The sequence below is a fragment of the Pelodiscus sinensis genome, chromosome 6 (assembly GCF_049634645.1).
Source record: "Pelodiscus sinensis isolate JC-2024 chromosome 6, ASM4963464v1, whole genome shotgun sequence".
Lineage (NCBI taxonomy): Eukaryota > Metazoa > Chordata > Testudines > Trionychidae > Pelodiscus > Pelodiscus sinensis.
In genome coordinates, this window is record NC_134716.1 from 125,909,417 (window position 1) to 125,925,522 (window position 16,106).

General features: G+C 49.0%; 2 protein-coding genes across 6 annotated transcripts in view; one reads left to right on the forward strand and one right to left on the reverse strand.

The window, feature by feature from the left end:
- Nucleotides 1-6,490, reverse strand: part of KIAA1328 (KIAA1328 ortholog) — a 335,345-nt gene extending 328,855 nt beyond the window's left edge. For all 3 annotated transcript variants that reach the window (XR_012905002.1, XM_075932758.1, XM_075932757.1), the window contains exons 1-2: nucleotides 6,301-6,490; nucleotides 4,202-4,237 (exon numbers count right to left, since the gene is read on the reverse strand). Coding sequence is in view for 2 of the 3 variants with exons in the window: in XM_075932758.1 (XP_075788873.1) it covers nucleotides 4,202-4,237; nucleotides 6,301-6,352 (88 nt within the window). In the remaining variant the exon portion in view is untranslated. The remainder of the gene's footprint in view (nucleotides 1-4,201; nucleotides 4,238-6,300) is intronic.
- Nucleotides 6,491-6,623: 133 nt separating this feature from the next.
- Nucleotides 6,624-16,106, forward strand: part of TPGS2 (tubulin polyglutamylase complex subunit 2) — a 97,267-nt gene continuing 87,784 nt past the window's right edge. Inside the window, exon 1 of one of the 3 annotated variants that reach the window (XM_075932771.1) lies at nucleotides 6,624-6,804. In XM_075932771.1, the coding sequence (XP_075788886.1) occupies nucleotides 6,732-6,804 (73 nt within the window). In that variant the 5' untranslated portion in view covers nucleotides 6,624-6,731. The remainder of the gene's footprint in view (nucleotides 6,805-16,106) is intronic. The other 2 variants (XM_025184607.2, XM_006122998.4) reach the window with 2 other exon arrangements.

A 16,106-nucleotide genomic window follows, 5' to 3' on the forward strand; every position in this document is an offset into this window, starting at 1 on the left:
CTGAAACTGACCAGCAGCGGCTGAATCAGGACCTGGGGCAGAGCAGCTGGGGTGCTGCCGGGTTGGTCCAGTAGTGCCCAGAGCGGGCGCTGCAGGACCAATCGGCAGCGCCCCAGCTGCTCTGCCCCAGAGTCCAAAACAAAAGCCTGGTCTGCTGTGGGGGGGGGAGCACACTAGCTGCCCCCCCCCCCCCCCCCAGCAGACCAGGGACACGGGGAGCAGAGCCTCTGAGGCTTTGCTCTGGCAAAGCCTCAGAGGCGAGGGACCCCGCCGCGGCTGCGGCTTCAGTCCGGGAGCCTGTGGTCTGCTGGGGACGGTCCCCAGCAGACCACAGGCACCCAGATTGAAGCGGCAGCAGCGGCGGTTCCCCGCGCCTCTGAAGCTTTGCTCTGGCAAAGCCTCAGAAGCACGGGAACCCGCCCGGTGCCCCTGGTCTGCTGGAGACGGTCTCCAGCAGACCAGGGGCACCGGAGCAGCTTACGAACGGGGCTTTCTCGCCCCGACTTCCGGGGCGAGAAAGCCCCGTTCGTAAGTGCGGATCCGACGTAAGTCGGATCCGCGTAAGTCGGGGACTGCCTGTATTTTGATGTGTGATGTTAACAGTCTGTGTTTTAGCATTTATAAAAACTAACTTATTGAATCTCAACATTGGTCACTAAATAATGCCTGCCCCTCCATGGCTTAAATTTCACAACTGTGAACATTTAAAGTCAATAAAATCTAAAAATACTTAAAAATAAAAAATGATATTATCCATCAAAATGATTAAAAAAAATTAATTCTGCCAAGCCTACATACATACTATCGCTGTGTATTTTTATGAAGGTTAATGTGGTTTGTTCATCGTATCAAACCCATGGTTAGCACCACCACCTGGCTCTTATCTGGGAGCTTTTCAACAGAACATCCCAAAATGCTTCACAATCATTAATGTAACCTAGCCTCACATTCCTGAAAGATAGAGAAGTACCATTAATCCCACCTGAAAGATGGCAAACCAAGGCACAGAGAGGCTAAATGACTTGCCCAGAGCCACAAAGCAAGTCTGTAAGAAAGCAGGGGGTTCAACTCAGGTCTCCAAAGTCCGTGGCTAGCACCCTAATGAGTGTGTGATCGCTCTATAAAAATAATCTTTCACCATTGCTAACATTACTTCAGGTCCACTGGCAGGGATTACATAGTAAGGTCTGACAGCTCCAGCCCAGACTAGGGATGTTAAATACCAGTTACTCGACTATTCTATAGTACCCACTGCCACTCGGCGCTGCTGCCTCTGTTATCAGCATGGGGTGACAGGCAGGAGCTGGTCCGTGATGCGAGCCAGTTTAAAAACCAGCTCCCCTCACGGACTGGCTGCTTGTCACCCTAGTTGCTGCCTCTGATATGAGCCCGGGGGGTGGGTCTGAGCTCCCGGACCTAGTGTAAGCCAGAACTGAGCCGACCTGTCTGCCCGCCTAGCTCCTAATACACTTTAAATACAGAGCTGCAACAGGAGTAGGGCCTGGACCCAGCAAAAGCCAGGACTGAGACGGGCTGCTGGCCAGCCTTCTAAAAAATTTACTGGTAGGGGTGGGGGAATGCATGCAGTCTATAGCATTAACCTGTAACCTTTTGCTTATCAATTAACCGACTACACTCTTACATCTCTAACCCAGCCAAGGCCTTTGGTGGCTTTATAGTACAGTGTTGGTTTCCCTTTAAAGACCTATGGATCAAATTTTGGTCACTGATTAGAAGCACCAGGAAGTTTTTTAAATTTTCATGTAAACTTATGTTAGCAAACTTAGTACATTTATTTTTTGTATGGAGATTTCAAAAGTGAATCAGTCATTAAAAAAAGAAAGCTTCTAAAGAAGTTCTCCAGCTTACTCCATCCCCCACCTTCCATATTTACCAGGGATAGAGTTCCAAAAGTTGGCTGGTATTTTTTGGTTTGCATTACAAACTATTTCCTTTGTAAATCCAGAAAGGAATTCTAAATCGTAAGTTCTCCTTTCCAGGTCACAGACTATATGTCAACACCTGGGCTTTAAACCTACTAGCTACAATCACATTCAACCATGCTTTTTTTAATTCAGCTGTAGCATAGGCCATCTGCCCTGCATTAACAGGATTTTCTTTTAAAAAAGTCAACTGTGCTGGTACAAACCTAGATCACATGGTTTCTCAATGCAGCGCACATTGTGTTATGTGTTACATGCATATTTTTTTAGAATCAGGCAAGTTGTTATAGCTGTTTTAAGGCTCTGTGCTTGAAACCAGTTCATATGATTAGAAACTCGGAAGGACAACTAAGACCACCATCTAAACTAAACATAGAACAGCAAAAGATGGACCTGTACACTGGATTGAATTAGATCTTGCCCCAAGCCTCACTAAACCATTAGAAACAAAAGACAGGACAATGCAGCACTTTAAAGACTAACAAGATGGTTTATTAGGTGATGAGCTTTCATGGGCCAGACCCACTTCCTCAGATCAAATTCTGGAAGAGAATTGGTACAACCATATATACCAAAGGAATACAATGAAAAAAAGAGAACACATTATAAAACTGACAAATCAGATTTAGAACAGAAGGGGGAGGGTTAGTATCTATGAGATAATAATACTAGAGGTGATAATTGGGGAAGCTATCTTTGTAATGGGTAAGGTAATTAGCATCTTTGTTAAGGCCCATTCATAAAGTGTCAAATTTAAGCATGAATGACAGTTCTGAGGTTTCCCTTTGAAGTCTGGTGTTAAAGTCTCTTTGAAGTAAGATACATGTAGTAAGCTCGTTAAGACTATGCCCAGGTTGGTTGAAATGAAAAGAAACTGGTTTACCCTTGTGAAGATGTCTGATTTGTGGGCATTAATTCTTTGGCAAAGTGTCTGAGACGTTTGTCCAATATACACAGCAGAAGGACACTGTTGGCACATGATGGCATAAATTATATTTCTGCATGAACAGGAATATGTGTTCTTGATCTTGTAACTGACATGGTTAGGTCCAGTGATGGTGTCACCAGAGTAAATATGTGGACAAAGTTGGCAATGAGGTTTGTTGCAAAGGAAAGTTCCAGGGTTGGTATTGGTGTGGTATGCCCTGTGGTTGTTGGTAAGAATCATCCTGAGGTTAGGTGGTTGTCTATAGGAGACTATGGGTGTGTCCCCCAGAGCCTCTCAGAGTGTAGTATCCTGTTCCAGTATAGGTTGTAGGTTACAAATAATGCGTTGGAGGGGTTTTAGTTGGGGGTATAGGTGATGACAAGTGGTGTTCTATTGTTGGTTTTCTTGGACCTGTCTTGAAGTAGATGGTTTCTGGGTATTTGTCTGGCTCTTTCAATTTTTTTTTTTCTTATTTCGCCCGGTGGGTAATTGAGATTGACAAATGTTTGGTAAAGATCCTGAAGTTTCTGGTCTCTGTCAGTAGGATTAGAGCAGATGCGGTTGTACCTAAGGGCTTGGCTATAGATGATGGATCGTATGGTGTGTCCTGGATGGGAGCTGGAGGCATGTAGGTAACTGTAGGAGTCAGTGGGTTTTCTGTAGAGAGTGGTATTTAAGTAATTTGTACTGTGGTGTCCAGGAAATGGATCTCTCGTGTAGAATGGTCCAGGCTTTGATCTTCCAGAATTTGATCTGAGGAAGTGGGTCTGGCCCACGAAAGCTCATCACCTAATAAACCATCTTGTTAGTCTTTAAAAGTGCTGCATAGTCCTGTCTTTTGTTTCAGCAAGACCAGACTAACACGGCTACATCTCTATTACTAAACCATTAGAGATGTTCAAATCTGTAATAGGCAGGGCTTGACAAATCCGTTTATCTACTTGCCCATGGTGAGTAGATTTCAGCTGGTTGCCCCGTTCACCAGAGGTGCACGCATGCGCAGTGCGGGGCTGGCGAGTGGATTGCGCCATGGTTTGTCGAGCCCTGGTAATAGTGACTCAATTAAGATTCAGTCTAAAACCACAAATCAGAGAGTACTGTACTGTACAACTCTACCGTGATATCTCCCTAAAACAATTCATCTTCTACTTTATACCTGCATAAGCAGTGGACCATAAACCCTCTACTATAACCCTGTATGTCCCTATACAAGCAGGAAATTAAAGCTTACAGCGGTTCTCATGTGCAACTGAAAAACATACAACTGAAAAAATTCACGACAATGTTTCACAGAACAAAGCATCATTTACAACTATTAAAGAGATCGTACCTGGCACGTACACCACTGGCTGTTCTTCATCAGACACTGTATGTCATTTCATTCAAGGAAAACAAATCAAAGAGAAAAAGTCTGAGCTGAGATCTACAAAAAGAAATATGAAAATGAACCTTTAGATCTGTGACCTGCAAAAAAAGATTGCTGATCTGATGCCATTTATGGTTCATTGAGAAAGCACTGGCTGCAGGACAAACTTGAGGAGAACGAAACATGACTGCAGACTTTGAAAGAAGACCCTTACGACCACCTGTACTCTGTAGGTACTAGCTGTCATTTAAATAAAGATCATCTCAGAGGTCATCTTTATCAGTTTCATGGGACCAGCCCCAGTTGCAACTCCACATATTAAGGAAGTGGTGAGCAATAACCCACATGCCAGAAAGTTGGCTAGGGTTAGCTGCCGGCAGGCCGTCACCTCTGTCTTTACCTGTGTCTCCGCAGGTATGAGAGCTTGCAGCGCCCGTTGGCCGTGGATCACCCTTCCTAGCCAGTGGGAGCTTTGGGAAATGGCGCAGACCAGGACAACACTTCCCACAGCTCCCACTAGCAAGAACGGTGATATGCTGCAAACAGGATCTTCAAATGCCCGTACCTGAGGCGGCACAGGTAAATAAAGTGACAGCGGCCTGCCAGGGGCCAACCCTTGCAAACCACCACCAACTTATTGCCCACCCTTGTATTAAGGTAATGAAGCAACAAAATATGTATTTGAATTCGATTAAGTTAACATTTTATAAGGAATCTGTTGGGGACAAACAGGGAAAGCAAACTGCTAAGACTTGTGTATGTAGTCACAGTGACACTGACCCACATACCGCAAGAGACTACATAGCATGGAAACTGTGACTAAGACTATTCAGCTAAAAGCAACATAGATTTAAAAGGAAGTTGGTCATTCTCAGCTGATTGTTCCTCAGCCCGCTATCCCCACAACACTCTCCCCCCCAGGCTCAGCCTCCTATCCACCCGCAACACCCATGTCTCCCCCCCAGGCTCAGCCCCCTATCCCCCCCCCCAACACCCATGTCTCCCCCCCCCAGGCTCAGCCCCCTATCCCCCCCCAACACCCATGTCTCCCCCCCCCAGGCTCAGCCCCCTATCCCCCCCCAACACCCATGTCTCCCCCCCCCAGGCTCAGCCCCCTATCCCCCCCCAACACCCATGTCTCCCCCCCCAGGCTCAGCCCCCTATCCCCCCCCAACACCCATGTCTCCCCCCCAGGCTCAGCCCCCTATCCCCCCCAGCACCCATGTCTCCCCCCCCCCAGGCTCAGCCCCCTATCCCCCCCAGCACCCATGTCTCCCCCCCGCCCCCGGCTCAGCCCCCTATCCCCCCCAACACCCATGTCTCCCCCCCAGGCTCAGCCCCCTATCCCCCCCAGCACCCATGTCTCCCCCCCCCAGGCTCAGCCCCCTATCCCCCCCAGCAGCCATGTCTCCCCCCCCCCCAGGCTCAGCCCCCTATCCCCCCCAGCACCCATGTCTCCCCCCCCCAGGCTCAGCCCCCTATCCCCCTCAGCACCCATGTCTCCCCCCCCCCAGGTTCAGCCCCCTATCCCCCCCAGCACCCATGTCTCCCCCCCGCCCCCGGCTCAGCCCCCTATCCCCCCCAGCACCCATGTCTCCCCCCCCCAGGCTCAGCCCCCTATCCCCCCCAGCACCCATGTCTCCCCCCCCAGGCTCAGCCCCCTATCCCCCCCAGCACCCATGTCTCCCCCCCCAGGCTCAGCCCCCTATCCCCCCCCAGCACCCATGTCTCCCCCCCCAGGCTCAGCCCCCTATCCCCCCCAGCACCCATGTCTCCCCCCCCAGGCTCAGCCCCCTATCCCCCCCCAGCACCCATGTCTCCCCCCCCAGGCTCAGCCCCCTATCCCCCCCCAGCACCCATGTCTCCCCCCCCAGGCTCAGCCCCCTATCCCCCCCAGCACCCATGTCTCCCCCCCGCCCCCGGCTCAGCCCCCTATCCCCCCCAGCACCCATGTCTCCCCCCCGCCCCCGGCTCAGCCTGTCTCCCGGCCCCCAGGCCCGGCCCCGCCCCCCGGCTCCTGCAGGCTCCGCCCCCCCCCGGCCCGCGCGCCCCGCGAAGGATACTGTCCCTGCTCCAGTAAACGGCTCCGCCGGGCCCAGCGGCCACATCCGCCATCTTGAAACAACCGCCACTCCCAGCGTGCCCCCGCCGGCCCCCGGCGCTCGCAGCCCATTGGCTCCTCGACCCCAGCCTGGCCGGCCGCAGCCCACAGGAGCCAAGGCACGGGCGAGCCTGTGCAGAGACCCGGAAGAGCGATGCATTCTGGGAGTTGTCTTTCTCCCTACGGTCCGGGCCAGAGAAAGCAGCTCGGATCGAACTACAAATCCCATGAGGCACCTCTCCCAGCAGCCCGGCCGTCACCGAGGGAGGAAACTACAGCTCCCAGAGTTCCTCGCTGCGCAGCCTCCGCTACGGGGCGCGAGCGGGGACAAAAGCTATTTCATTTCCCCCCTTCCCTGTGTCGGGGTTGAGCTGGGCAAGGGGCGGGCCGAGGATGGAGGATAAGCCCTACAGCAGCCTCAAGCCCTCTCTGGACAGACTCACTCTGGGGATCATCCGGATATTAGGTGAGGGCCTAGAGCAGGCCGGGGCCGCCGCGTTGGCTTGGAAACGGCCCTGGTGTGTTGGCATGGGAAGGACCGGGTCAGGTGTGTTGGCATGGAAACGGCCCTAGTCAGGTGTGTTGGCATGGAAACGGCCCTAGTCAGGTGTGTTGGCATGGAAACGGCCCCCCTAGTCAGGTGTGTTGGAATGGGAAGGGCTGGGTCAGGTGCGTTGGCATGGAAACGGTCCCCCTAGTCAGGTGCGTTGGCATGGAAACGGCCCATGTCAGGTGCGTTGGCATGGGAACGGTCCCCCTAGTCAGGTGCGTTGGCATGGAAACGGCCCATGTCAGGTGCGTTGGCATGGGAACGGTCCCCCTAGTCAGGTGCGTTGGCATGGAAACGGCCCATGTCAGGTGTGTTGGCATGGAAATGGCCCTGGTGTGTTGAAATGGGAAGGGCCGGGTCAGGTGCGTTGGCATGGAAACCGCTCTGGTCAGATGTGTTGGCATGGAAACGGCCCAGATGCATTGGAATGGAAATGGGGCCTGTACTCAGTACCCTGCCATAGTGGCATCTGCCTGGCCACTGGGGGAGACTCATGGCTGCCTGCCACCTCGCTGGCAGGGACACACCTGAGCACATCCAGCCTGCCGGCCACACCTAACCACGCAGCTTGTTCTGATTTGGTCTGTGGCCAAACCCAGTTGGGGGTAGAGCTTGGGGCCCAGATACGTGGCAACAGACCAGCCCTGCCCCAAAGAACTCTCACTGATTGACAGACATGGTATGTTAAACCCCAGAGCGGCCGGCACTAGATGCTCTCCTTGTAATTATTTAATTACCCGGCCGTGAGCTCCCACTGCGAGGCTGTGGCCAAAAGAGCTAACGGGGGCTCTCCAAGTGGCACAGAAAGGTCATTTTACCTCTGCTGAAATATTGTGTCCAGTTCTGGTGCCCACAATGGGAGAAAGATGGGTATAAATAGGGTTACCATATTCAGGGCTTGACAAATTATGGAAAACCCTGCTCGCCAGACAAAAAAGGAACTTGCCACCCTCCCCCCCAAAAAAGTATTTTTTTAAATGGCATAAATTCCTAATAAGAATAAGAACAGCAATTACTAATACGTTATTAATAAATATTACCCAAGTTATTAATAAATATCTTATAAATGTCTACCTTTTCCCTTTGCTGCCATGTCTCCTCCCCATGCTCCATCAGCTCCCCTGGTGCCTGCTGCCCCCCAACCCCTCACCCTCCTCTGCTGTCCTGACTCCTGCCCTTCTCACTGCCCTCAGCCCTCCTGAGACCTGCCCCCCCTCCGCCAGCCCTTCTCTCCCCCCTGTGCCCCCTCCTCCAGTAGCCCCACTCTGATCATGTGAGCTACCCCTCCTCATCCCCTCTCCTAACACCTCCATCTACACACCTGCCCTGCCTCTCTCCTCTGGTGCTGGTTCGTCCCCTGCAGGTGCCTGCCCTTCTGCTTCACCCCCAGAATTTCCTGGCACCTGCACCGTCCTGGTGCCTCCCCCTTCCCTCACTGCCCCTGTCCCCTTTGCTCTCTTTTTCCCTGATATCCACCCCCTCAGCAGCCTCTGCCCCCATTCCCCTCATGACTCTGTGCCCTCACATATGCATTGCTCCATCCCCACCTTCCTCATGCCCACCCCTTCTTTCAAGCCTTCTCCCAGCACCTTCCCCTCCCCCCCAGCCCTCAGTGCCCTTACCCTCTCCTCTCCCAGCATCACCCTGTTCCCCCCTCCCACTGACACCTCCCCTCCTGCCCTTTTCCTCAGTGTCTGCACTTGGCCCCCTGGGATTTGTCTCTCCTGCACTCCTGTCCCTTGGTGCCTTCCCCTTTCTTCGTCTTCTTCTTCTGACCTCCTCCCCCCCTCCCCTCAGCACAAGCCCCTTCCCCATAGTTTTCCCCTCCCCTCCCCTCCTCTCCCCACAGCCCAGCCCAGCCCCTTCCCCTCCCCCAGGGACAGCTCTAGGTTTTTTGCTGCCCCAAGCAAAACATTTTTGAGCCCCCCCCTTTTTCTGTTTTCATTTACATGTTTGCATTTTGCAATGGGTTTTGTTTGTTTGTTTGTTTTCATTTTTGTCCCAGCATTTTAGCCCTATAAATAGCAAATAGCATTTTCATTCGTTTTTTCCATAAAGGCAAAGGCGCTTCAAGTGAACTCCCCCTTTCACTCGCTGCTGGGTCACAGCAGCCTTTTCCCTGGCCTGTCCAGCCCCTCCCTATGGACAAGCACCCCTCACTCCCGACCCACAGGGGAAACAGGGTGCAGGGACAGCACAGAGCCAGAGGGGTGCAGGGAACAGTGGGGGAGGAGGGGACAGGGGTGGCACAGGGAATGGGAAGCACAGAGCCAGAGACACGCAGGGATGGGGGGGGAAGCAGTGTGTGGGGTGCGGTGGAGGCACGGGGAATGGGACACAGGGAATGGGAGGGGCAGAGGGATCGGGGTCTAGGGGCAGTGCAGGGAATGGGCAACACAGAGCTGGGGGGGCCGGGGTCGGGGGCAGCAGGGTGCGGGGTGCAAGGGCGGCGCAGAACCAGGGGATCTGGGGTGGAGGGGCGGCATGGGGAACGGGCGGCAGGAGCCAGATGGGGCGCGGGGCGGGTGCAGTGAGCCGAGCGGTCGGCCGGGAGAGGTCTCTCGCCGGCAAGGGGGCTGGGGCTGTGGCAGGACTGGAGCCAGCTGCCAGGGACATGCGGCCCTTTAAAATCGTCTGCTGGCGCCCCGCCTCCTCGCACCACAATTGCACAAGCAGCCCAGCACTGAGAATCGCCACACTTCCCTCTTCCCAGCGGCGCTCTGCTCCTCCGCCCGGCTAGTGGATCGGATGGGGCTGTGCCGCCCGTAGTGCAGGCTTCTACCAGCCTGTTACAACAGCCCACCGGGCCAGTCCGCCCTTGCACTCGCCAGCTGGCAAAATCTACTCACCACGGACGAGGGGGGGAGTGTATTTGTCGAGCCCTGACCATATTTGAACTTTCAAAAAAGAGGACAATCCTGAGAGGGAGCGTGTATCTGTATCAGTATCTACCAACTGCTATTGTATGAATGTGTATATAAATAGGGTTTGGAGAGGGTACAGGGAAGATCCACAAAAATGATTCACAGATTGGAAAACATGCAAGAGGGAGAGAATCAAAGAGGCCAACCTATTTAGCTTAACCTTCTTTTTAAGGGGTGACTGGATCACAGTTTATAAAGACATGTGGGGAATAAATATTTGATAATGAGCTCTTTAGTCAAGCATAGAGATGAAAAAGAGTAGTGGATCAATTGACTTCCTGATAAGCAGGGCTTGACAAACGGCGGCGAAAACCGTTCACCAGCCCCGCGCTGCGCAAGAGCTGCATTGCGCATGCGCACACCGCCAATGAACAGGGTGCGCAGCTGAAATCTACTCGCCACAGGCGAGTAGATTGTATAGTTTGTCGAGCCCTGCTGATAAGTTTAGGCTTATCAGGTAATCGAGTTGACTACTCATTTCCCCCCTCCCCACTTGCTGCTTCTGTATCAGAGGCAGCGGAGGAGGGGAACAGAAGTCTTCAGGTGCAGCCTTCTCTACCCCCCACTCCCGCCGGGGCTGGCCATGAACAGGGGCTGCTGGACCTGGCATGAGCCGGGACTGAGCAAGTCTGGCTCTGTAGGACCTACCCTCACTGCACCTCTGCAGTTTAAATGTAGTAGGAGCCAGACTGCCTACACGCCTGGCTCCTACTACTTTTAAGCTGCAGAGCCTTATCGACTAATTGTGCAGTCAATACAAATTGTGTTATCTATACGATTATTCAGTTAGTTGCCCCGGAACATTCTTAGTCTAGCAGAAAAAGATATAGTGTGATCCAATGACTGGACGTTGAAGCTAGACAAATTTAGACTGTAAAAGAAGTGTAAATTTTAAGTATTAAGGGTAACTAAGCACTGAAAAGCTTACTGGGGGTTTATAGAATGTCCATCATGGCAAATCTTTAAATCAAGACTGGATTTTCTAAAAGCTATCTACTCTAGTTCAAATAGGAGTTAGTACAGTGAAGTCCTTCTCTGGTGGTAGACTCTATGGGTGTGTCTAGACTACAGAGTTTTGTCGACAAAAGTGGACTTTTGTCGACAAAACTATACCTGCATCTACACTACCGCTGAGTTCTGTCGACATAACGTCGACAGAACTCAGCAGTTTTGTCGACGCTGGTAAATCTCATTTTACGAGGCATAACGCCTTCTGTCGACAGAGTTCTGTCCACAGAAGGTGTTATTGCATGTAGGGTTGCGTCTAGACTACAGGGTTTTGTCGACAAAGCAGCTTGCTTTGTCGACAGAACTGAATGTGTCTAGACGCTCTTTGTCGACAGAAGCTTTGTCGACAGTATCTGTCGACAAAACTTCTGTCGACAAAACCCTGTAGTCTAGACGTACCCTATGAATTCCATGTCTGGACAGTGCCATGGGTGCCATATGAGAGGGCCAGTCACAGAGCTGTATTTGTCCCTACCCTTGAAATGTAGCTTTAGGTAAGCTACAAATACTTCAGGCAGAAACAGTCCCAGCTAACAGGAGCTACAATACATGGTGTAGGGATGTTACATTTCGATTAATCAGCTAATCGAATAGTAGATGGAATTTCCATTGCTTAACCGATAAGGGGGACGGCTTGCTATCCCACTGCATCTCTCCCTTTGAAATGTACAAGAACCACGGGGTGGCTCTTGTACATTTCCAAGGTAGAGGCGCAGCAGTTGGACCTCTGCTTCCCTTGTCCCCATGGAGACGGTGCTGGGGGGAACTGGCATTTAAGCCAGCTCCCACTGGCTCCTGCTCCCCCCTCCCTTCCTGCCTCTCTCTGATAGAGGCAGTAAGGGGGGGTGCAACTAGTGAAGTGACTATTCGACTACCTGATAAGCTTATCCTTATCAGGTAGTCAACTAATCACTTACATCCCTAACAGGGTGCACAGGAAGACTCACAGAGCTGCTAACCCTCATCTTTTTTATTTTATTGTGTTTTTCTGTATAGCCTTCTCTTTAGGCTCTGCTTCGTGGAATCTCAGAATTGTGTGAGAATCTGAGCTTTTGTTTAAAAAAAAAAGTTCCTAGTCCTCTCACTTGCAGCAAAACACTTAAAAACAAGACCCAAAGGCCACTTAAAGGTTCAGAAACCAGAAGAGAAAGAAAAGAGAACTGAATTTATTTAAAATATGGTTGGCTTAAAATCTCATGATTTTTGAAAGCTTGAGGTTAGCAGTACTGGACACAGTGCATGGAACTGAGCTTAGAGGTGTCGGTTTGTTCATTAACTTTCTTTCTCTCATGAGATACACGTGACTTTGACTCATATTTCTCATGAGTAACTGTTGTGGTAGCCTTCTCCAGCTGTCTAATGTACCCACTCCTCCAGACATTTGTCCTTGTCACATGATGTCATGTCTAACTGTTGACCAAATCCTGAGCAGTGTCAAATACTTTCAGTTCCCTTTTAAAGTTAGTGGAAATTAAGGGCACTGAGCTTATCATAAGATCAAGTTTGTAGGGCTCAATCCTACAAAGTCCTACTCATATGAGTAGATCTATATAAGTTTGTGAATGTATTTGAATAAGTGAGGCACTATAAGAGCCTTCATCTGTAAGTTCCTCAAGGCTCTTGTGCCTTTATTTGTCTGTAAGGGGATGTACATACATATAGCACTACATATAAATAAGTTATTTCAACCACCCTCAAAGCTTGGCTCCCAGCATCCATACCAATTTTAAGACCAGAAAAAGCCATTATAAAGTACAGGCAGTCCCCGGGTTACATGGATCCGACTTACATTGGATCCCTACTTACAAACGAGTTGGACAACCCTGCACTAGCTGCACCCCCCCAGCAGACCAGTGAGACGCGAAGCTAGCGCTCCTCCCCCCACAGCAGACCAGGGAGACGCAGAGCGGCTTTTCTCAGCAGACACCTCAGCTTGAGAATAAAGGACTGAGGGAAGTGAGGTGTGGGAGAATAAAACTGAGCTCTGGAGAAATGTTTGGCTAGAGTTTCCCCTACAATATGTTCCAGTTCCGACTTACATACAAATTCAACTTAAGAACAAACCTACAGTCCCTATCTTGTACGTAACCTGGGGACTGCCTGTATCTAGTCCAACCTCCTCTATAACTAGGCTAAAGAATTTCAACCAGTTATTCTCATATATAGCATTTCCCATGATGATTATCTCAGCAGCCAGGCCAACATATCTAGTCAATAGCACTAGACTCCTAGGATGAAATTCTGCCCTCATGAAGTCAAGGCAAAATTTGCTTCTACTTCAGTACGAACAGGATTTCACCTCTGGGGTCTGTTCCCAGCTCTGCCACTGACTGATTCTAGGCAGGGCATTTAATCTGTCTGTGTGTTAGAGCCTGTGAACGCTTGGAAATAGCCTGGAAAAGCTATTGCAGAACAGCGATTCCACGCTAACTCCCCATGTGCGCATTTTATCTCCCACCAAGAGTGTTTTTGTGAGATTTAGCTTAATCCTCAGTGCAAAAATGATGGAACAAGCGTGTCTGTGTGGAGAAGGAGGACAGAATAGCTGTGGAGTTTTAAATTCAGACCCTAGCTTATTTTGCAATAGCATTCTCACTATCATCTGCAGTGTAGTGCTACTTACCTCAGTCCACACTTTCAAGATGGTACAGCAGTTCCTTTGATTAACACTAAAAGTAGAACAACTTAACAAGACAGTTCTATTTTTTTCCTATGGGGAGTTTATTATATACTTTGCGTAGCTGTCCTTCAGATAGCCACGGGTACCTGGATTCTAAAGAGTCTTTATTCAGGAGCTGGGACCAATACACTGTGTCTTGTTCTTTTAGTTTGCCTTTTTCCTCTGAAGGGCTCATAAAAGTCACAGACAGTATTCTGCTTGAAATGGTACAAAAGCAGTGATGAATCTTTCAAGTCAGTTGAGTGAGTAGAACATTTTCACTGTGCAGAAGATGGTTATATTTCCTTAAAACTAGGCATGTTTCTTTTAAAGTTGTTGCACACACTGTCTGGGGGTGCTTACACAGGTAAATGTGATGGTCCTCATTTTACAATTTCTCTTCATTTTAGAGTCTCCTGTACAGAATTGCTTACTAAGCTCCAACCGCTTTGCAAACCTGCAGAAGACTGAGTTTTCATGGGTGTTACAGAGGTTATAATTTGAGGACAGTGGGGTTTCACACTTGGCACTCAGGACATAATTTAGCCTGCAAAAAGCTCAATGCCTGTTGGTGAAACGTGAGAAGGAAACACCCTGGATTCATTCATCAATCCTAGGTTCCATTTGGAGGTCTGGCAGAAAGAAGCTAACAGAACTGTCAGTTTTCTTGCTTACAAATTAAACATACTTGTTTTGAAAATATAGAGAACATGGAACACCATGATGTGGTGTGTACAGTCACTTTTCAGCAGCAAACCATACTTTAATACTTACAATACCCTGTGAGTTGTCATCCCGTTTGATTGAACACTTGTGACTTGACAAAACCCGGGGGATTAGTAACAGAGCAAGAATTATAATTTAATTTATAATGTGGGGATTCCAACTCTCAATCTTATGCTCAGACCATTAAATCAAGTGTCTCTCATAAAGTTTTTAAAGTGGTTTGGGAAATTTCCAGAAGAAATGTGCTAAATAAATGGAAAAAGTGATTGTGATCCTGATTCAGAATATTTAAACGGAAAGCTTCCCCTGCTGACTTTATTCAGCTTTACCCATACCATTAGACTAACTTGGCCCCTTGATTTTTTCCATTTGGATTCCCAGAAGGTGCCCATGGCAGATTTCTTTTTCTTCTCCATGTATAAAGCTGCTTCCATCCATACTTATGCATCTCTGTTAAGTGTGATCTTCCATTTACCCACAGGATATTTTTAATATAACATTGAGGCTTTTAAGATACAGTTTCTCTTCCTTTTGATCTTGGATTTGATACCGACCCTTTAGAACCTGCAGTTCACTCATAGCTTTACATCTTCTTATAACTGATACAATATTAAATCTTCCACCATCCCAGTTAAGCCTTTGTGCAAGATGAATCAAATGTTCCTGCTGTTTTCTTTGATCATAGAAATAACAATTATTCCATTAATCTGATCTGTGAACTTGTCATAAGACATGCAGAATTTCGAGATGGAAAAGGTTTGTCAGATCCTAGGTTCTGCATTATCACCCCTTCTAATGAAGGCTAGAGTCCCCATTTAGAGAACGTGTAGTCTAGCAAGAACTAAATTCTTACCTCCCTATTCTTTGAAATGAAACTGGGCAAAGGGGCAGGAAGTCATCTGAAGGCAGCAGTCCTACGTTGGCCAGAAAGGATACATTTTAATGGTTCAAACACCCCCAAAAATGTAAACCCCTCAACACAATAAAAGCCCTCTGGATTAGGTCATAGTCAGCCTCTTTTTCTGTTTTCCATAAGCTAATGTTTATGTCCACGATGTATCCATGAATATGGACTATATTGCTTCCGATGAAAGTTATTGCTGTATATAGGATGTCCTTGAAAGCATCAGGTATCATAGCGCAAACTCTTCTGACTAATGACTCCGAACAGAGGTCAAACTTTCTTATGCTGACTGCTGCTGTCAGTCTGCTAGAAAAACTCTGGATGATCCACCTGTTAGAACAAAAAGCTCAGTACTGGAGAAAGAAATCTGTCCAGAGCTTTTTGGTACCTTTCCTGTCTAGTGCTCTGTGTTGCGTGTTCTCGTACAATGATTATAATGTGACTGCTTTGGGAGCCAAAATTTTATTCCTTTTACACCACAGATAGTTGTTAAAGCACTGTAAAGTGACAATTTACCTTTGTGTGCTGTGTTTTTAAGTCCTGCAGCAAGTAAACAATCTTTTTAGACCTGATCCAAAGCAATTTGAATCAATGGGAATCTTTTCTTTGATTTCAATTGTCTTTGAAGGAAGCCTTTGATTATTAAAACAATAATATGAATACATGAAAGGGGAAAGGTTCCACAGTCACACAGTCTCACAGCCACAGTGATGATGTAAATAGCATATCTTACTTTTATACTGCACCCTTCAGTCCAAAGGAGCCCCGTCATTTATTATAAAGTATGGACCTGTTGCTGCAAGTAGACTAGCCTGAAGTAATTCCAGAGAGGAGTAAGGGTTTACTAATGCAGACTTGTTTGCAGGATCAGATCCTACAACCATAAAAGGATCACTTAACTTGGTGATGCTCAGACCCCATAAGGTCAGGAACCAAATTAGTGATCAACGTTGCCCAAAAGAACCACAGTAGTGTGAATTCATAGTTTCATGTATTA